Source organism: Terrapene carolina, unplaced genomic scaffold, assembly GCF_002925995.2.
Source record: "Terrapene carolina triunguis isolate 2854851 unplaced genomic scaffold, T_m_triunguis-2.0 Scaffold62, whole genome shotgun sequence".
In the NCBI taxonomy this organism is placed as follows: domain Eukaryota; kingdom Metazoa; phylum Chordata; order Testudines; family Emydidae; genus Terrapene; species Terrapene triunguis.
The window spans coordinates 46,883,855-46,906,060 of record NW_020664413.1 but is presented as its reverse complement, the minus strand read 5'-3'; the positions used below and the strand labels follow the sequence as shown (position 1 = coordinate 46,906,060).

Sequence of the window (22,206 nt, the reverse complement as noted above, 5' to 3'; positions counted from 1 at the left end):
AATGTTATGATTCCTGATGTCAGATTTGTGTCCATTTATTCTTTTGCGTAGAGACTGTCTGGTTTGGCCAATGTACATGGCAGAGGGGCATTGCTGGCACATATCACATTGGTAGATGTGCAGGTGAACAAGCCCCTGATGGTGTGGCTGATGTGATTAGGTCCTATGATGATGTCACTTGAATAGATATGTGGACAGAGTAGGCATCGGGCTTTGTTGCAAGGATAGGTTCCTGGGTTAGTGTTTTTGTTCTGTGGTGTGTGATTGCTGGTGAGTATTTGCTTCAGGTTGGGGGGCTGTCTGTAAGCGAGGACAGACTCCAACGAGAAACTGCTGAACTTGAATTGATATGCCAACTAGATACTATCAATTTAGGCTTAAATAGAGACTGGGAATGGCTGAGCCATTACACACATTGAATCTATTTCCCCCATGTTAAGTATTCTCACAGCTTCTTGTCAAACGGTCTTAAATGGGCTATCTTGATTATCACTACAAAAGTTTTTTTTCTCCTGCTGACAACAGTTCATCTTAATTAATTAGCCTCTTACAGTTGGTTGGGCAACTCTCACCTTTTCATGTTCTCTGTATGTATATATCTCTCCTCACTATGCTCAAATACATTTGTTATTTGGTTCTAAGGTGCCACAAGTACTCCTGTTTTTTTAGTAAGATATAAAATCCTTTGGAAACATTTTTAAAAATTGGTGAAATTTCATAAACATGTCTATTGTTATGGACATCACACAAAGTAAAAAGTGTTCCCTTTTTCTAAAAGCAATGAACATTGTTATGAACACACTAAACCTCTGACTAATTTAAAATAATGTCTGTTTCAGTGAATTAAATATGTAATAATCTGGAATGATTAAGAGTACATTTAAAATATAAAATCAGCTTAGAAATACTAATTAAGAAAATGTAAAACAGAGAAGAGCTGCATCATGTATTCCATAATATTTAATGTTGTATTCAGCAAGACAGCTGACTCGCTCTCACTACAAAGTTTTTGCAAATAAATCTCTGACAAACTTCAGGGCATATCAAAAAACCTGTGACTGACATTTTTTATTCTCAAATTTAGTGCTTTTAATTCTTCACCATCTGGCATGCAGTGGAAAAAATGCCCCATTTTCTTTAGAAAGAAATTGCAGAAGAGTTTTTTTTCAAATGTCATTTGCTTCATTTGGGCTCAGGGATTTGGCTGGAAGGGGGTGAGCAGGGAGTGGGAGGGAAGAGAGGAGGGAGACAGTGGTGAGAGGACAGGGCCTGGGCAGAGGGGGGTGGGGCCACAGGCAGAAGAGGTGGGCTGGCAGCTTCACCCACTGCCCATGATAGCAGGTAACAGCGGGTTGGCTCCCACACACCCAGAGCGCACTGCAGTGTCCTTAGACAGAAGCCATATTCACAGAGCCGAATGCGCCAGTGCTGTGTATTCTGCGTGAGGGAGAGGGTACAGTGGTCTCTGCAGGGAACTGTGACTCTCCGCCGCCATGAGGCGGGCTGGGCGCCTCGGTATCCTTTGCTGCCGCCGCCATGAGGCAAGCCCGGGCTGCCATCGGGCATAGTGGCACCAGTTTAATAATACTGCGTAGGGCCCCATAAATCTTAAGGACGGCTCTGCTGGGTTCTGTTCCCTGCAATCCCCAAGGCAGCTGTATCACTAGCGGTTAAAGGACACAAGTATGCACGTGTATGTTGTATACAGAAGCAGAGGCACCCTAAGAATTCCATCTTATTAACCATGATTATCATCAGATTGAAGCCACCTGCATCCCAATTTTTCCTCTATTTTTCAACATGAAAATTATACTGACAAACAGCTATTAAGATATTATTTGGATAATGCAATGATTTTTGTGTTCCAATAATATGCAATACCTCTGGTTCCAGGCACTGGAGCTGCTATCCAGTATCCCAAGTGTGGAGCAACATACGTCCATACTAAATGGTCATTTGCATTCTTGACCATTCCCAGCCCACGACTTACCCAAGCACCTGAAAAAGAAGGCAGCCATTAAACATATCACGGGACATGGTTTTTATATGTGGTTCTACCACCGAAAAAGGCATAACATAAAGCAAGTCATCTGAAAAGTATGGAAAATCAAAAAGGAACCATTTAAAATCAAGCTCTTCTGGGACATTCATCTTATACACTAAACCCTGGTAGACACACAAACTTGTACAACTTAACTAAATCTTTTCCTACACCTGATTTAGATATTTTAGTGCAATTTCTATGAGTGGACAGTTATTTTAGAATAAGAGTGACTAAAGTCAATTTAGTGGTTTGTTAAATGACTTTAGCAAGTTTATTCCAAAATAATAATAATTATTATTAATAATAATAAAAAAAAAGAGTTCACACACAGACTTGCACCTAAATAATTTTAATTCCTATCTTCTGCTAATTTAGTGCAAGGCTTAAGTCTATTAAAGATGGGTAATTTAAGCACAATGAATAGAATGTCCAGCATTAGTTATTAGCATACAACGGACAAGCCATGGTAATCCATTAAGACTGCAACAGGATCAACAATACCTGTATTGAACATTTTTTTTTCTGTTTAAATTGTCTAAGGCTGAAACAGCTAAATTAGCTCAAGGAAGACTTATTGTTTGGCCACAAATCCCACACCATCTGACTTGCAGTGCAAACGACAGGTTTTGGGGCTTGTCAAGCTTCTGCAAGGTAGGGTACTGCACTTGCATACTGTGAAGAGATAGCAAAGAAGTGTACTTAGTAACGGTGGATACGTTTGTTGTGTAAACATCTGTGAAATTCTCAAGTGGAAAAAACTGTACAAGAATGTAGTGAGGCAGAGTGGACTTCCTCTGAGCCTGACAGGGAGGAACTGCCCCTTGGTGGGAGGAGCCAGCCCAGCCCAGCCCTGCCCCCCATGACAGAAGCAGAGGGATGGGACAGGAAGTATAAGAGGGCAGCCCTCTAGCTCAGTTGGGCTGGAACCAGGGAAGGAGGCAGATGTCTCTGCCTCGCAGCAGAACTCCGGACCAGGGACCGAGCTGTGCAGCACCCTGCCCCTGGAGGACACCGACTGTGGAGAGGAGCTATGGGGACTGCCAGCCACTGTTTACCCAGAGGAGACTGAAGACTCTCTGGCAACGGAGCCCTGCCAACAGACTGTAGTAGGAAGTAGCCCAGGGAAACCAGACATTAGTCCAGTTGTGTTGCTGGGAGATGAGTCAGCGTGTTTCAGTGATTTCCCTGCTGACCCAATGGTGGGACCACCCGCCATTGTTAGGGCCCTGGACTGGGACCTGGTAGAGTAGGGGGGCCTGGGTCCCTCTGCCACTAACCTCACCCCTGAGGTGGTGGCCTACTCACCCTAGGTGGAGCGCCTGTGTCGCATTTGGGGCTTGCACCAGCCAGGAGGCTGTGAACTGCTAGGAGGCGCAGACTAAAGACTGCTTGTTACTGTGCCTCGGCCCAAAAGGGTCTGGGCTGTAGACTGTGAATTGCTGCCTGGCCTGCCAGGAGTCTAAACTCACTGGTGGGTGGGTGTGCGTGTCTGCTGACGTATTACTGTGGCTCTTTGGCAATGTACATTGGTAAATTCTGGCTCCGTCTCAGGCTCAGGTTGGCCACCCCAGTTTGAGAGGTAATTTTATGAGAAGTACAACCTAGATTCTCATGAGAATTAATCTTTGTAAAAGTCCTACCTGGAGTTAGACTTAAAAATATCTATGCAAAGTAATATAAAGATTTGTAATCACCTCTAAAATTAGAGAGTTAGCATTCTTTAATTTTTTACTTTCTACTCCATAGGAAACAGCATGCACTAAGAAAAATGTAGGGGTATTTATTTATAATTTAATTGCCTTTTAGTACCTTTTAAACACAGTGATGTCATTTTCAGTTATCTTATAACAAGTCTGAAAAATCAGTTTAACTACATATTGAGAACACAAGAGTACTTTAAATATTATGCATACAAATATTTCAGTAAGAGTCAAAAAAAGGATTAGCTCTATATGAATTAGAATAGTATCTATAGTAGCTGGGATACAGTTACATAGGCTTATATTTCAGGCATAAGCTAATTGCCAGTGAGAGTCAGGACCCCCTGTCAGTATAGTATTGCAAGATGAGCTGCATTATGGAGGTTTCTGCCTGCCTTTGGTGCATCTGAGTGGGTCAACACGATCACTGGTCTATTTCAATTTAGTTGTTACTGTAAATATTTGACATGGAGATATTTGTATGTCAGATTACAGCAAAATAAAAGTTCTAATTTAATTCTAGTATTTCTCCTATATAACTATTGTACTTTCTCAACTGCTTGCAATAATCATAAAATAATAATAGTAAAACAGACTAAAGCTATGTCAGTCCCAGTGTTAACATTTCATTTCAAGTGAACGTTAAGGGTATGACTCTGGAGCACAATATATTCAAATAATTCTTAATTTTGAATGTCTGTGAAACCATCAGCCAAGACACTATCATCATGCTTAAATTTACATCAGTTTTAAAAATGTATCTTGTCCCAAATACTTATGGAATTGTGAAAATAAAGATCAATATCTGATCGATCCTTAAAACTACTCTTTGATATAACTCATTTACATACATATGGTGCATGGCTGACTTCATCAAAGCAGGGATGCCCTTTTGAAAAAACAAAAATGCAAGTTAAAACATTTACAATCAGGAAAATCCTGCTTAAGTATCTATGTCCCTACTTTAAAAAAGCAAAACAAAACCGACAGGTTTTAGTGCTATATATTATTCGATACATGCACTCAAACTACTCTACATCACACTAATACTACGTATTGTAGTGTATGATATTCAGCATTAAAGTGGGATTCCAAAGTATATAGCAGACATACCAGTTTTCATATCAAATGTCCACGCAGGTATAGCATCTCCTGATTTTACCCTACTTGTCGGTAAAAGAGGCAGCGTAATATGAATTGGACCAGTCACTTTCAATTCTTTCCCAGCTGAAAGGAGGTTTACACATATTGCAGCAAGAGGGGTCAATTCAATGCTTTTAAAACCTAATCAACATAAGGAATAATTTGTCCATAAACAATACACACACTAGAACATATTTACTATTTTTTTAAAAATGGGTTTTCATTTGTAACTGAAGGCAAGCCATCATGAGAATGTATGGTCTGTACCACTAGGTGTCAATATAACTTGAGAAAACTCAAGTCTCAAGCATTTCACCTCTTCAATTAATACTTTTTAATAATTGGTAAACAGCAATTCCTATTTAAAGCTGTAAAAGAGAAATATATCTTTTAAACAGAGCTGATTCGACAGTACTCACAGAATACAATATTAAGCAAATTTGGCTTTTGGGGAGCTATACCTGGTACCAGGTACTTTAAATCTCAGATATCAGACTAGCTATTCTACGCTAAATATTGCAGACCAACCAAGTCAAATGATTTGTGAATCCACACATATTAAGGGGGGTTCTGATACAGATTAACCAAACTGAAGTTCCAGTATTCATGATATATTTACATGTCTTTTCCAGTATTCAAGCAGCTCTGTTAATAAAATTTACTGAAAGGATTTATTTGCTAATTTAGAAGTTTCTGTAGAGTTAATCATGAGATATAGTACTTATGGGTTGTCAAAATATTCAAAGGAACCACTGTGGTTGCACTGCTTTATTGTGTGGGCTGTAAGTTTGTCTCCCTTTGTTCTTCTTGCACTAATTTTCAATAACACAGATACTATGTGATATAAATACTTCAGAATCCACAGTGTGACAGGTTGCTCAAGAAAGACAAACAGAATTATTAAGTAGCAGAATGATATTCGAGCTTTGCACACTGTTAGAAACTAGTTGCGAGACATCTGTCAGTGTATCAGATATCAGCCTCTACCTGCTATAAAATACAGTCCTGAAGGAATAGGCTCTATGAATAATTTAAAAAGACATCAGACAGAATTTAAGGGAAGAACACTACTTATCTCTGATGCTTCAAGTTCAAAAGTTGTATTATAAACAATTTTTTAAAAATCTTCAAATGTCCACACACAAACAGGATACTGGTATTTGTGAGAATTTTGATTAAGTATAGATTAAACAAACTGGAATATGAAATTCAGATAATTTGGCTAGAAGCCACGTCAAGGACATCATCCAATTCACATTAATGAAACCATAAAACTGCTGTGAATTTTTAAGAGCCTTGCTGTATAGTGGGAATTGGGAAGAAAAGGAAAAAACATTTAAGTAGGATGGAATAAAGGGTCCAGCATTGTGATCTCCTGGATACCAACATAACTATGTGGATTAGAAAGTAAGCATGAATAAATATTAGTAATGCAGTCGGTGGCTTATTTCAGAGTGCATTAAAATGATGTAGCACTACAGATGTACTAAGTATTAATAGTACAGTAGAACCCTGTCAACACTGGTTTTCCTCTTGTTAGGTAACTCCCTTCTCTTCATGTGTCAGTATATAATGCCTGCATCTGTAATTTTCACTCCATGCATCTGAAGAAGTGGGGTTTTTACCCACGAAAGCTTATGCTCAAATAAATCTGTTAGTCTTTAAGGTGCCACTGGACTCCTCGTTGTTTTTAAGTATTAATACTACTACTACCAACCCATGAAACAACTTAGAACTGTCTCAAAACGTATTTTTACTCACTGAAACAGATGTGTGTGGAGAACATACTTGAATTCTGCAATTGCTCTCCATATATTTAAAGTGCCTGTTTGGTATCATCAGGTTTACACGGATTAACTGCAAGTAAATCAATAATGCTGCATGGATTAACTGTCTGCAGGTCAAATGATAGTTTATGTGTTTTCCTTATGTTGGGTGGGGCAAAATGCCAACGCCAAGTAGGTAATAGCGTTAAAGTGAAAAATATAGGCAGATCCTCCGCTGGTATAAATTGGTGAAGCTCCATTGACTTCAATAGATCTAACCCAATTTACACTATTTGAGGATCTCACCATAGAATTTTGAATACATTCTGGAAAGTTAACACCTTCAACTCCCAATAAAATCAATGGGAGCTGAAAGTGTTCTGCACATTGCAGGATCAGACCCTACCTCGGTTGCATTTAGGGCTTATATAGCATGTGTGGAACTCCCAGAGAGGGAAATCAGCACGTGGTCCTCTGTATGACTATTTATGCCTGTGGAAAAGAGGTGTTTATTATGTTTTTGCTAGTAGATGTGAATGAGATGTAAAGTGATGTGAATTACTCATCTACAATATAACATGTATTGGTTCAATCCAGCTCTTGTGAAAGTCAAAAGGAGTTTTTCTATTGAGTGAAATGGGAGCAGCGTAGGGCCCTCATGACTACAGAATGTATACTTACATAAGCACATACTTACTTGTATTATGTTTTAAAAGTGCAGATTCTAACCAATTTAATATACCTGATTTATTTAGAAGAATTCCTGTTGTATAAAGAAAATTGTCCACTTTCAAAAACTGCTGTGGCACTGTCAAATAGGCGGTCACGTTTGTAATATGGTGGCTTATAGGAAGTTTTATTAAAGTTTTGGGAAACTGAACACTTGGTTGAGATTTGGCATCTGAAAAAAAAGAGTAACATTTTAAATTAGCAATGTTTCAATCTGAATTAATGCTTTCTATAGCCAAACTGTCCAGAAATCCTTTGTACAAAACACTGTTTCAAACCCCTACTCTCCAGTGTTTGCAATTGTCTAGATTTAGGCCAGTACTTGCCGCTAGCATATATACAACATCATCTGAAAACAGAATAATTTCTTCTTACTCCCATCCCTAATCCTTGTCTTCTCTAAACACTCTCCCCTACAGCAAACGTTCTCCAGCTTCAATCTTTCCTGAGGCAGATACATTTCAAATAACTATCTTGGGAAACCATATCGAAGACTACCAGAGCCTTTCAACGCAGTGGAATAATGCACATGCACGCCAGTGCAATGAGCTCCTCTGAGATTTCTGGTGTTTTTAATAGCGCTGGTTCTCCAAAGGACGTGTCTTCAATCCATTAATCTCTTCCCCGCCACCTCCTACCCCTACATGTACAGAGTGCAAAATCAGCAGCTTTCTATTCAGACTCTCTTATGATTTGAGATGAGGTCAGAAATACATAATAAATATAGGGATAATAACCTAATGCCTACATGGCTGTAAACAACACTCACATACATGGAAGGCTGGAAGATTTGGAAGGAGCTTTGCTTGCTACAATAAATACAGAATCTGAGGGCCAGCTCTTCAGCTGATGTAAATAACAGCTCCACTGAATTGGGGCTATGTGTCAATTTACACCAGCTTGGAATTTGGCCATAAGTAATATATCTATTTATTTTTAGTGGAAACTGGTGCCAGAAGCCATTGCTTTGCTAACTAAGAGTTGGCTATTTATGCACAGGGTGGAAAAACATTCATGAATAAGCCCCTAAGTGCACAGAAAACAACAACATTTGGGAGGTCACTGACTCCTCCCCACAGAATTTGTTGGCAAAAAACAGTTGTATTCATTAGATAAGGCACATAGTTTTACATACAAAAAGCGTTTAGATCCTATCACGTGTAGTGCTGTACTTACCAGACAGTTTTCCAGTAATTAAAACTGTATCTTCAAACAACCATATATTAGCTTGGCTTTGTGGGAACAGTGAAAGTGTTACAGATGAGTATACTGTGGAAAGACAGACATTAAGAATATCTGATTACATGTGTAAAAGTTTCAAAGAAAGGTGTGATCAAACATACGGTTCCGAAGACAGGTAAACAAATGGGGGAAAAGAAAAAAGGAATGGGAAGACCAAAGGACTAAGCGGTCCCGCTAGTCCAGGGATGAATCATATCAGTGTGGACTACCAGTGTTCATGGTGCACATGTTCTGTGGATTAACAGATAGCTTGAGTTCCTGGACAGCCCATCCTCTTAAAAAAAACAAAACAAAACAAAACAAACAAAACTAGGCACTTTAAAACACACCCTAATAGAATTATTAAAAACAAAATGTGATAGTTAAAAGCAGGCCATTCATGATGAAACACTGCTGAAAACATAACTAAATTGACAGATGGAAGAGTTCAGAGAAGTAGCTCTGAGCCACAATCACATTTCAGCCTCTTGGTACCCCATAATCCTAACACTTTCGATATTCCTAGCTGGCCTTTCACTCACTCTGCTGTGAACATGAGAAATACACACCTGTGTGTATATATATATTACATGACATACATATATATATGCATATGCACATGCATTCACTTTCTTCAAATCATGCCCCCACTGCAATATAATCTCTCAGAGTGGACAGATATTTTCAACAACAGTTAAAAATATTATTTCAGTTTTAAAAATCCATGTTATAATTTTGTCAAGTCTAAAGGGTCATTTACCTTTAATAACTGGCATTCAATCATGACCTACTTTGACTTCATTCAGTCATGTACAGTTCATTACAATTAGATGGATTACCCAAGGAAGAAATAAGCTTCAATTGCACACAGTGTAATAATAGGATTTTAAAGGGTTTACTTACTTGGCATTCTCCCAGTCTTCCAAGGCAATGGTGTTAACATGTAGCCCTCTTTGTAAGATGCAATAGTTAAACTTAGACCTAACTTGTAGGGAACTTTTATTAATACTACTCCATTGTTTCCAGTGAGTGTGGAATTCGTCTTTGTGTAGTTAACAAACACTTCTACAATTGCTTGGGGTAGGTACTGATGACTGATGATGTCATTTACTTGAACTTTCAGCATAAACACAGATCCTATGAAAAAAAGAAAAAAAATGAGAGGTTATAACCAATAATGACTAAGCATAATATTTAACTAAGCACCAATATTTTGTCATAGTTTAAATTACCATGCTGATGACAGGCAAAAGTAACCATATTCTGTGGTTTATTGGTTGCCAAGTTTGCATATTTCTCTTTTTCCCACATTCCAAATTTTAGCATTCAAAATGCATTTGTCCAACAAGAATACTGTGATTGTTCAACACTAGCGTCAGTGCAAAATTATGTAGATGGAATGCTTAGGGGATATTTTCTTTAAAGTACTTTTTAGTCCTTTTCTCTAGGTTTTCTTCTACCATCTTTCAAAGCCAGCTTTATAGGAGAAGTGATGTCATAGATCAAAACTGTAACCTACCAAGAGGAAAAAAAGATAATGCTATTGGGACACAACATACTGAGATAGGAAACTCCGAAGCAACAGATGCTGCAGTTCCAAACCCAAAATAAATGATAGCTCCATTGGGAGCTAGATTCTCCTGTGCCTTGTATGAAAGAAGTCTCATATTACTGTGCTGTGCCTTTCCAATAGAATCTCAGCAACTCAGAACATTATTTATCCTATGTGATGGATTTAGAGTTGTCTGTGATAATTTAGGAATATTATGTGTTGACTTGGTTATCAGGATGTTTACTGTATGAAAATACTGGTTTGGTTTAATAGCAGGGTGTGGGGAAAACAAGCAGGTTAAATGCTTCAAGGTGTCTAAGAGACAATGGCTGGGCTATTAAATAGGATGATCTCACCTCCTTGGCTACAGTCAACTTACACAGCTTGTTTTGCCAATATGGAACAAAAGAACTACAAACTGTCAAGAAGGGGAGCAGCTGTTTGAGGTCAGACACAAACAGACCCTGCTGGAAGATCTGAAGCAGTTAGGTCTCCTTAGGCTTCTGACACAATGGGTAGATAAGCCTTAGATAAGCATTTTGGGGCAGGGACTGACTTTTTGTTTTGTGTTTGTATAGCATCTAGCACAACAGGGCCCTGATCCATGACTGGAGCTCCTAGGTGCTATGCGAAGAGAAATAATACGTAGTAAGAATAGACTTGTGTAGATCATTTGTTGTTTTAAAACCCCTTCTCTCTTATCTTATACTTTGTTCCTATGGTTAAAATAAACAATACTTTTTTCTTTTAGAAGGCCATTTTGGGTCACTAGATCCATTGGTCACAGACTCTCAAACGGATGAACTGCAGCTACCCAAACCCAGTCGGACCTGTTGGGTTAAACATGTTTAATCTACAGAGTACTGTAGGACAGGACCTTGTCTAAGAATGGAAGAAATGCATAATTTCACTGAGGATGAGAATACATAGGAAGGTGTTTGCCGTTGCCTCTGCTTCTGCTAAATGATCCAGATTCAGAGAGGTTTTCTACATCATCACCAGAGTTCATGATGGGGCCCCAAAACCTATTGAAAAGATCCTTCCTAAATACAAGGACTCACATCACCACCAGTCCCCATGTAGAAATGAGGAATTTCCACCAATTTACAAGCTCATAGTGCAACTATGTTTTCTGGCTTGAAGAACAGAGTGATAATCCTAGAACAGCCAACAGAGAATGCTACCAGAGCAAAGGCTTATGAGATTTCTGTACCATAACCAGATGGTTAGGATTCATCACCAGCCAATCAGATTGCTCAAATTACTAAATGTCATTTTGTAATGTAATATATTGCATAAAATAAATACAGTTCCAAATTTACAAACTAAGGAACTGCAGATTGTAAGGTAACCATCCTTCCAGGATATGTTATTCAAGAGAAGGTCCACTTCTACATATTGATCTCAATAAGAGAAATGAGAATTTTGCAAACAAAACAACAAGACTTCATTGATTTTTTTTTTTAATGTTTTTGTTTTGGCGAATCTAAAGTTTTAAATCCAATGAAAAATATTATAGTTAATTTGTTTGAAATTTTATTTCAACAAATACTCAAAGCAGTGTATTTTCATTCTATTGCAGGCATGCCCTATTACAGAAGGAGCACAATTTGACTAATGGTCATATTTTGCATGCCTGCATCTGAGCAGACCTTATATGTGAAATTAGGTCCATTGAACGCCATGAGTCTATTTGGTGGAATAAGGATAAAAGGGGTGTAACAATGAAGAAACAGTCTAGGTCAAATTCATCCTAGATATACCTATGCAGATCATACAAGTATTTTTAGAGTAGAATTTAGAGACATCTATTCCAATAAAGGTCTGTACCATAAAAGGGAAGCTAACAAGAAGCTGAGTAGTGACATGACAAGAGAAGCAATTACCTAAAATAAATAAATAAATAAATAAATAAATAAATAGTGCAGATTTTATGCATGTGCTTAAGTACTCCATGCACATATGCTTGTGCTTTAAGTTAAGTACAAACTTAAACACTTTGCTGAATTGGGGCCTAATTGATGATACAAAATGAATGTCAGTGGAGGACTCAGGCAGGTCGATTCCAAACTGGACAGCTGAATATCTTCAAGAACAGATCCAAAGCCATATTTATTTTTACACACTTGCTGCTTTCAGACAAATCATTTGAGAATCGATCCAAAGCTCTAGGATTTGTGCCGAATCCCAAGGATTTTGGATTAGCAAGTAGATGATCAACTGCATCAAAAGCTTTAGCTAAATCCATAAATAAAACAGTAAACATTCATTTACCATCCAAGGCTAACAAAATAGCCTTTCAAAATGTACTTGTCAAAGTAACAGTTACAGATCTCTTCCTAACCCCCAACAACAATCTCTGAAAGATGTCATTAATCAGAGGCTTTCCATTATAGCTAGACTCTATGATTATTCACCATCTACACCATCACCAACTACATATAAACGGTTATTTACACTTCTCCAATGTTTAATAAACTCTTTCAAAACAATGAAAAGATCTACAAGATTAGAAACCAGAGTTCAAGTATAACAAATCTAATAATTATATTATCAGCTAATTTAAAATATAGTAATTGGGACAGTTGAGATTTTAGCCTGTCAGTTTCAGAATACAAAGAACTTCATTGAGATGCTAATTTAAAATAAGAATGATTTAAAACTACTGTTTCAGGAATTAAAAAAATAAGTGCAACTTCAATATAACTCATCACTACACTTTTTTCAAAAGGCCAGAGTGGCCTTTATAAAAAGTGTTTATGAGAATGTATAAAACCATGTTTTGAAACCGCTATTCATAAGCCACCTTCATTATAATCATGATATGCATGTTTTGGGGGTTTTTTTTGTCTGCCTTGCCACTTAAGAGAGGCAAAAATGATGGCTGGTTGAAAGACACAGATTTCTACAAAGTCCCATGCAAATAATAAAGCATAGCCATAACATTTTAAAATGTCAGCTATCCACTGAGGTAGTTCTAACCTTTTAAAATCTAATGCTAAATGTCTAAGTATTTCTTTTCTGAATCCAACGAGTCTAGAAAAAGTCTTAATGTAGTTGTTAGTGAATAATGGGTCTCACTCAATTCCATAAAGCAAACAAATTAACAAAAATACGTAAAAAGGAATTCCATAAAATTAATACCCTAATTTCCCTCTTCCTTCATGTACATATGTCCTCCATTAATCCCAATGGGTATTACATGTGCATCAAGAAAAAAAAAGAATACAGGAACAAAAAGCAGCCAGTTAGTTCAGCTTTCATGCGATTAAATATATTGTCTCTGCGTGTATGGATTAGTAATGTTGCCCTCTACCAGTGAGTGGCCTACAGGAAAGAAATGGACCATGCTGTTACTTGTTAGCTAAATGACTTCTCCTTTAAATCAAGTGGGAGAGGTTTGTCGTTTTGGAAATGAAGGTTCAGAGTACTGTAGCCCTGACTCCCGCTGTTCGTGCTGTTTATACATTATTTATGTCTGTTTATAGAACGTGTGTTCATTGCAGTGAGCCCCTCAAAAGTGATTTTACAATGCAAAGGAAAATGCCAAAATACTGAACTGTCTCTTTGCAGCATAGCACTAGTACTATAACGATAAATATAATGCTTATGATCTGCTACCAGTCTTTTCATTTCAGATGTCATCTCTGTAGAATTCATCTGGGCTGGTAACAGAAAAACAAAAAAACCCACCATACATTCAATTACATCAATTTTAGCAGGTAACACAATCGTAGGGTGCTGTGCTGGGGACTTCTACAGCAGAGGTGGGCAAACTACGGCCCGCGGGACCGTCCTGCCCGGCCCTTGAGCTCCCGATCGGGGAGGCTAGCCCCTGGCCCCTCCCCCACTGCCTCAGCTCGCCGTGCCGCCGGAGCTCTGGGCAGCGGGGCTGCGAACTCCTGCTGGGCAGCGCGGCGGTGTGGCTGGCTCCAGCTGGGCAGTGCGGCTGCCAGTCCTGCTGCTCTGAGCAGCATGGTAAGGGAGCGGGAGGGTGGGGATGGGGTCCCGGGAGGGGACGGTCAGGGGACAGGGAGCAGGGGGGGTTGGGGATTCTGAGGGGGGCAATCAGGGGACGGGAAGGGGGAGGGGGAGGAGGCCAGGCTGTTTGGGGAAGCACAGCTTTCCCTACCCGGCCCTCCATACCGTTTTGGAACCCCAATGTGGCCCTCAGGCCAAAAAGTTTGCCCACCCCTGTTCTACAGGGATCTTCCTTTGGGCTTAGAGGACTCCTAGGTGGAACTGTTTGGACCTCCACGCCCCCCATTATCTGAATTTTGTTTTACTAGCTGAGGGCTTGTGAAATTTTTCACTGGTCCTTGTCCTTTTGCCCAGGGAGACAAGGAGTGCTTCCCAAGAGTATTTGATGAAAAAGACTGGAATCAGGCCATAATTCCTGGCTGAAGCCATAAGACTGAAGGCACAAAAACTGGAAACCAGGAGGGAATAAATCCCATTCACTGCTCTCCAGATGGCTCCCAAGCATGTGGTGAAACACATGGTAGTCTCAGAAACAAGTGTTCAATAAAAAGGCATTTAGTCTGGGATCAAGGGCCTGGGAGAGAAAGTCTGACTTTCTTCCAAGGTCTTCTATGGAGGGAGTAGTCATCATTACAAGGGCCTAGCTGCACCTCTGTCCCTTTGGGGTCTCTGAGCTCACCTCCTCAGGTATTAGGCCTCATGGGGTAGAATTTCACAAGTATCCCACTTAGACTGTGCCTGTGACCAGAGGTATAGGCTGACCAAACAGCCTTCTTAAAACAAAGTGTTGTTTATTTAGCAGTAGGTGCAAAGAATTAAAGGGGGAAAAAAGAGGAATTTTTAAAAAGTCTACACACGTCTCTCTTACCATCTCCTGATGGTAACCAATGCAGGCCTAACTTCTTCATCCATACTCAGAGAAGTCCTGTGTCAGTCTGGTTTTCCAGAACAACCACTGCACTGCCTCTCTTTAGAGAGCGTCCCTTTTAATACTGCAGGGAAGTGCATTTGTTCCCAGGCTTTGACCCTTCTGGTCAAAACACATTTTGTAGGTTGACTGGAGATGGAGGTAAAATCATGAAAGCTACCAGTTCTGGCATTGTCCCTTAACAACTCTTAACTGTTTGCTGAGGTAGCTATCGTGAGCCATTCTTTTCCTTCCTTCCTATTTTTCCAGACAGTCTCCTGTTGAATTAAACCAACAGCCATACAGAAAACATGCCAATAACTAGGCCAACATACAGTATTCATAAATTATCACAGAATATGTCCATATCCATCACAGCAGCCAGACAACCCTGCTTGTCTGGACTAATCCCGAAAGAGGGAGGGAGAGGGGGGAATCTACATCTGGAAACCCCAATAAATTTCACTCTATCTCCAAAAGCTGCAGGGTCAACTGAAGAGACATTGCTAGAATCTGTGGACCTGCCTGAGAAAGAACGCATTATTGGGTAAACACGTGTGTGTTTATCCTAGTGAATAAAAATGTATCAGCAACGCATCACATCTGTTGCTCCCCATAAGATTTTCATTCTCTCAGTCTAGTTCTCAATTCTCTGTATCTGATCTGCTGTATTGTATTTGTCTGCTTTTTAAACACTGCTAAGTAGAGGATTTGACATCCCCTTGTGATACCCAGCCTCTTGCAGAGATAATAATTACAGTGACTTTGAGTGTGCTTCAAACTGGGGTTTTACTGATAACATCTGCATGCTACACTTATTCTCAAGATGTTCTGCATAACCTTAATTAATCTTGCATCCTGGATTCCAAATAAGCTATTAGGGAATCCCTGGCAGCAGGAACACAGGAATAGAGGGAGTACCATGCGGTCATCAATATGACCATATGCTTTTTGGAAAATGAGTTCTCCCATCACCACAAACTCAAATACATATGGACCCTCATCAAGATGGACGCTGAATCACTACTTTCGAAGCATTATGCATCTTCGTTACAGAATCGACTGTTAAACAATCATAGAATATCAGGGTTGGAAGGGACCTCAGGAGGTCATCTAGTCCAACCCGCAAGATGACATCTGTTTTATATACAGGCGTTTAAGTGTTTTACCATAAATAGGACAGCATTTTAATTATGTCAAATGTCATGTAATTTTTATTTAAACAGCCCTAAAATGGCCAAGATTTTTCAATATAAAATACAGTTATCTACTGATAAAAAGCAGATACTAGTTCACCACAACTATGCTATCTTTCCTATGGTCTATATTGTACCGTGATAATTATTACTGCCATTGACCCATAATTTGCTTCTCAATGCCTTTTTTCTTTAAAAAAATAAAAGCAAGACAGAGATGAGTACATGAATAAATGCTATGTAATGCAGGGATCCGAACGAGAACCTCTGTAGGGATTTAATTATTTCTATTTATTATATCTAAAGTATACACGGTACATTAATCTGCAGTGAAGAGGTACAATAAAAACTGCGCTGGATTAAATCTAGTAAGAATTATGTTACTTAGGGTGATAATGTGCCAGCCTCTCCTATCAATTCAATAGAAATATATACTTTTGAATGTTTTCTAATACCTTCAAAATTACAGTACCAAGAGCGACCACTCATGGAAGTTAACAAAAGTGGTTGCTTGTAAGAGGTGGTCTCTCTTCAAAGGTTTGCACACCAGAGAGCAGAGGTGCTCTGTGGCCTCTGCAAGTTGTCGCTTGTGACAGGTGGTCTCTCTTCAGAGGTGGTCACTAAAGAGGTTTTACTGTGTATGTATATATGTACATAACTGAGGGATACCTCCCTAAATAATCAGATGGTATTTCTTGAATGTGTTTATTAGAATTAAACATATAAGCTGTTTCTTTTACACAGTTAGTGTGCAAGTTTTGCTTTAAAGAAGCTACCAAAGAACAAATTTAATACATACATATGTTCTGTCTTTTACTCTTTACACAATACAAGTAATAGGAAGGAACCACAACACAAGAAAGGTGGGGTTCAGATAACTCTTTACTTAACATTCAAGGCTTAGCCACATATAGGAACCACTGCTCTGGCAGAGTTCTGGCAGCTTCTGAAACACAGAAGACGGTGAGAGCCATCAGAGGGCTCACAACGGTTTAAAGGGATACCACCTAATTCCTACACACTACAAAGCACATAATCACACATTAATTAATACTTTTTTCCAGAATATATATATATTTTTAAAACGACAGCATTTTGGCTATAACTCACTTCTATTATGAGCCACCCTAACTGACGTATAACACATAACACTAATGTTGTAATCTCCAAAATGGCTCCTAACTCAATACCAGATCCACCTGAAGGTCCTGATTAGAGATGGTCAAAAAAAATCTAAAGTTGCAAAATGGTTCCAAAAAAAAATTATAATTGTTTTTGCAAAAACAAATAAAAAATATCTCAACAAATTGTTGTTTTTTTAAAAACCAACTTTATTCTATTTTAGGATTTTATGCCTTAGAGGGGCAGTGTGACCTAATGCATAGAGTGCTGGACTGGGACTCAGGAGACATGAGTTCTATCCCCTACTCTGCCACTGGTATGTTGGGTGACCTTGAACAAGTCACTACAGTCCCTGTGCCTCAGTTTCCCATCAGTAAATGGGGATAATCATACTGATTTCCTTTGTGAAGAGATCTATGGATGAAAAGTGCTATACAAGAGCCAGCCATTATTATACAGCTGTCCATCATTAACTGAGCGCCTTACATGTAAAGTGGACTTCAGTGGACCTAATTTGCAATTCCTTAAGAGGACAGACCTAGCTACCTCAGATGCCACCTCTCCATCCCCATCCCACTGAGGACATATCTACCAGTGGGGACAGTCAAAACTGAAGAAACATAGAGCCTACTCTCAGACAGGACTCTGGCTCCTTTAAGAGAGAGTAAAAGGGCCAGGGCAGTACACACAGGAGATCTAAAAGCTCCCTATCTAGTCAAGGAGGATTCCCCTAGTACAGGAACTGACAAATACAGGCAAAGGCTGCCTGCCAGGGACTCCCTTCCAAGCCCCAACATAGAAGACATGCCAGGGGTTCCCCGCAGGGCTTATGGCTGTTTAAGATACGCACTAATGACCAGGAGGGTGCAAAGGTGGCTAAAAGCCACCTTAGCCCTGCCTCCCTCTGGGCTACAAGTTCTTTGCTGAGCTTTTTAGAGAAGCAGAAGAAGATCTCCCCCAGATCGTTTTCAGTAAAGAGCTTTCCCCTGTGAAACACCTCTGGCAATCAGGATGAGCACAGCATGGTTTTCAGAGCTCAACAAATGTCTCTGTAAAGACAAATATATATATATATATATATATATATAAAAATACATAAATAAATAAATAAATAGGAGAAAGCTGTCCCAGCATTTTCAACGCCTAGACTTCCTGACTGAACCTTAATCTCAGAAGGAGCCTCTGCTAAAGGAAAAATAGAAAAAAATTGTCCTTACTTGAACTTTTTAAGATGCATCTAACTCTTTACTCAAGTTTTACAGTGATCGGCACCTAGGAAATACATAAAATATCCTGTTTAGTAGTTGAAGTAACCATCAATCCTTACACTCCTCTTCAAAAATTTGTTGCACTGCATTCAGTTATCTTATCTAAACCAACAATTTTCTTTACATTTCTCACTGTTACTACCAAGTAAGAAAATTCATATTGGCACTCACCAGTTGGCCAAAACACCAAGTTGTATTAAATGCTAAGGAGGCTATGAGGTAAAAAGCGATGAAAAAAGCAAGCAGAACAACAGAAAAGCCAAATGAAAAGAAAAAACAGAATAATTACTGAAGTAGCTCAAGAGCTGGTACTTAAGCTTTCCAGTTATTTTTAGTTCTCTTGTCCATGTGTAAAAACAGTTTTGTTTCTGTGTTAAACATTTCTTTACAAAGAACATTCTAAATTTGGTATGAAAGAAGTTACCATTTAAATCCTCGGAATCCTCACATTCTCCATATATAAAAACACATCAAAATCCAAATGTCAACCTATTCCCTTTTTTCCCCTTGTATAACTGCTGCAAGATGCAATTCTGGAGACAAAGATTTCTACCTTCGTGGACTATTTGGTGACCAATCCAGATGTTTTCTCAGCTCCAGGCATTACTCTGCTTATTGGAGTCAGACTCACAGGAAAAATCCAGCCAGACTTCCTATTTACATAATGTGGAGGCCGTATTTTAAAACATTTTTTAAGCGGCCAAGCAAAGTTTTAGCTAAATTATTTTTTTCTGTGGCTGAGATTATTCGACAGAAAAGAGCCATTTATCTCCTTACGTTTCTTGTCCTCTCTCCCCAATGTCCCTTCTAAGGGTACGGCTATACTTACCTCCGGGTCCGGCGGTAAGCAATCGATCTTCTGGGATCGATTTATCGCGTCTAGACAAGACGCGATAAATCGATCCCGGAAGTGCTCGCCGTCGACGCCAGTACTCCTGCTCCGTGAGAGGAGTACGCGGAGTCGACAGGGGAGCCTGCCTGCCGCGTGTGGACCCGCGGTAAGTTCGAACTAAGATACTTCGACTTCAGCTACATTATTCACGTAGCTGAAGTTGCGTATCTTAGTTCGAAGTGGGGGGTTAGAGTGGACCAGCCCTAAGAGAAAAACAAAACTTAAAGGGGAACATTGTCAACCTGATAGCTAGTCAATTTAGAAAAACAAGTTAAAAGCAATTTCAGATTCTACATCTGTGTGTTCCCCTGCCAGTTTTTGTGGTTTATTCCAATCACACATTTTTAAAAAATATTTCTATCTTCCCTGGTAATGTGTGGAAGATCTATTCAAAAGAGAGGAAAACTGACTGTATGGGAGGAAGAGTGTAGCAACACGCTGTCAAATGCACAAAGTAAACAATATGAAAGGATATTTCTCTTTCAGTTACAAACACCCAAGATGACTGTAACAACAGTAGGTTCAAAAAAGATTTCAAACAGCAAGTATGATATTTGATGTGACAATCTCCCTTTAAGTTTATAAAAAGATTGCATACTCAAACACTCTGGGAGTACTGTAGTGGGGACAGCAGGTAAGAAAGAAGAGGGATGAATGTTACACTACAGGTTCATGTAAACTGACAGAAGTCACATCATTCCCCAGCGCATTAACCCTCCTCACCTTTTAATACTATTTACTACCTTGGCAAGTGGAATTTTCACTGCATTTATCACAGTTGATATTCTGGCTGAACGGCTTTGAGGCAGAAGACTAAATGAAAGAGAAACATGCTTTGAAAGCACGTGTACACTGGAGAAATTACTGAAACATAGTGCTCCAGCATGAAAGTGTTACACCCATCATAATGCTATTAGAGGCAAGGTCTGAAAGAGTAATCACCTGTGCAATTATTCTACTATATAAATAACATTCACCTAAATTTAAAAAAAAAAATGCTCATCTCACCACCTATAAAGGCTAAATCAAGATTATATAGATCCATTGCCAGAAAAAGCATAACCAAAGATTGATACTAACAGAGTTTGTGTGTTTTTAAAAAGTAGGTCAACCGGAAGGAAAAAATACCTTGTCCACATACCTGCAGTACAAATATAAATGCTTTCGCTCACTCATATTGAGCGTTAGGCAGAATTATACTGTGCCAACAAGCTCTTTTGATTTTATGTGGAATGTCTTTGGAAAGTTTATTTTAAAAGTCATCCTTTTCTTTCCTAAACAGTACTGACACTAGGACCAAAAAAATGACTATACAATATGATGTATCAACATAAGTAAATACAGTGACACAGAAAAAATGTGTAGTGTCAATATGCGAAATACCTTCCCTCATTTTTTTTCAGATGCAATTTCAGTCTTGGTTTGTGTAAAACTGACTGCCATGAGAAAAAAAGTTCAGATAGCATCCTGCTGCAGCACAATCATATTTATTAGGGATCTAGTTAAAACAAATAATTGCTAGGATATACCACCTCAGGTTTTAAGCCCACTGATGCTGTGATATATAGAGCTGGTGAAAAAAAAAATCTCAAAATTTTGAAAAAAAACTTGGATTTACAAAATAGTTTTCTTGCAAACCACTTCCCACTTTTTTGGGCAGCTCTAGTGATACTGCTGATAACACTTTGTTCACCTTCTGGTTGTAAGCAAGTTGTAATGACTCTACACCATTAAACAACACATTATTTAGCTACTCCCCTCCCCCACTTTTTCACAGTGTTATTAAGGCATGTATTTATCTGTCGTGGTGCGGACATGCAGATTAAAAATGAAACTATTTCTCCACATAAAATGGAAAACAAAGGTGCTTGCGAGATGGTATGAATTTCAATTTGCCTTGAATACTATTGCTGGGTATCATTTACTAAGAAAACTCTGTATTTTCTTACTTCTCAGAGATCTTAACTACAGTTTCCTCTTCAAGCCTCAAATATGCAGGTGTAGTATGAACTTGTTTATCACAATAAAATGGGCTGCACAACATTTCACAATAAATTAACTGCTGGTTAATTACTCTACAATACTGAAGTTTCAGATATAACAAAAATCACCCAACTTGCAAACTCATCATGTTCATTTTTGGTGGTGCACATATGTATAGGCTCGACACTGAAGAGATTCAACAGAACTCCCAGAATTAGAAAGATAACTCAATCTTAGCTAGTTCACTACTCCAGAGGAAGTGGGATTTGCATACTGGAAATGCTAACCTGTAAAACATTTAACCAGTTGCTGCTAAATGGTCTCACAAATACAACTGACATTGATATAGAAGTGAACACAACCACTAAAGCTCTAATTTATTCAGCACAGCTATCATTTTAAAATGTACAAAATCTTATAGGTAATAAAAGATGGAGTTTGATTTCTTGCATTTCTGTGAGCAACAACATTCCAAGCTACCCTGTAATTCAGGCTTCAGAGTGTTGCTCTCCTATGGACAGGGCCGGCTCCAGGCACCAGCTTGCCAAGCAGGCGCTTGGGGCGGCCACTCCGGAGAGGGGCGGCAGGTCCAACTATTTGGCAGCAATTCGGCGGACGGTCCCTCACTCCCGCTCGGAGCGAAGGACCTTCCGCCGAATTGCCGCCGCAGATCGCGATCGCGGCTTTTTTTTTTTTTTTTTT

General features: G+C 39.0%; 1 protein-coding gene across 1 annotated transcript in view; it reads right to left on the bottom strand.

Moving 5' to 3' along the window:
* FAM171B (family with sequence similarity 171 member B) overlaps positions 1 to 22,206 on the bottom strand; it is a 55,229-nt gene that overhangs the window by 4,373 nt on the left and 28,650 nt on the right. The window contains exons 2-6 of the mRNA XM_029910578.1: positions 9,507 to 9,740; positions 8,559 to 8,651; positions 7,396 to 7,554; positions 4,858 to 5,028; positions 1,882 to 1,998 (exon numbers count right to left, since the gene is read on the bottom strand). Of these exons, the coding sequence (XP_029766438.1) occupies positions 1,882 to 1,998; positions 4,858 to 5,028; positions 7,396 to 7,554; positions 8,559 to 8,651; positions 9,507 to 9,740 (774 nt within the window). The remainder of the gene's footprint in view (positions 1 to 1,881; positions 1,999 to 4,857; positions 5,029 to 7,395; positions 7,555 to 8,558; positions 8,652 to 9,506; positions 9,741 to 22,206) is intronic.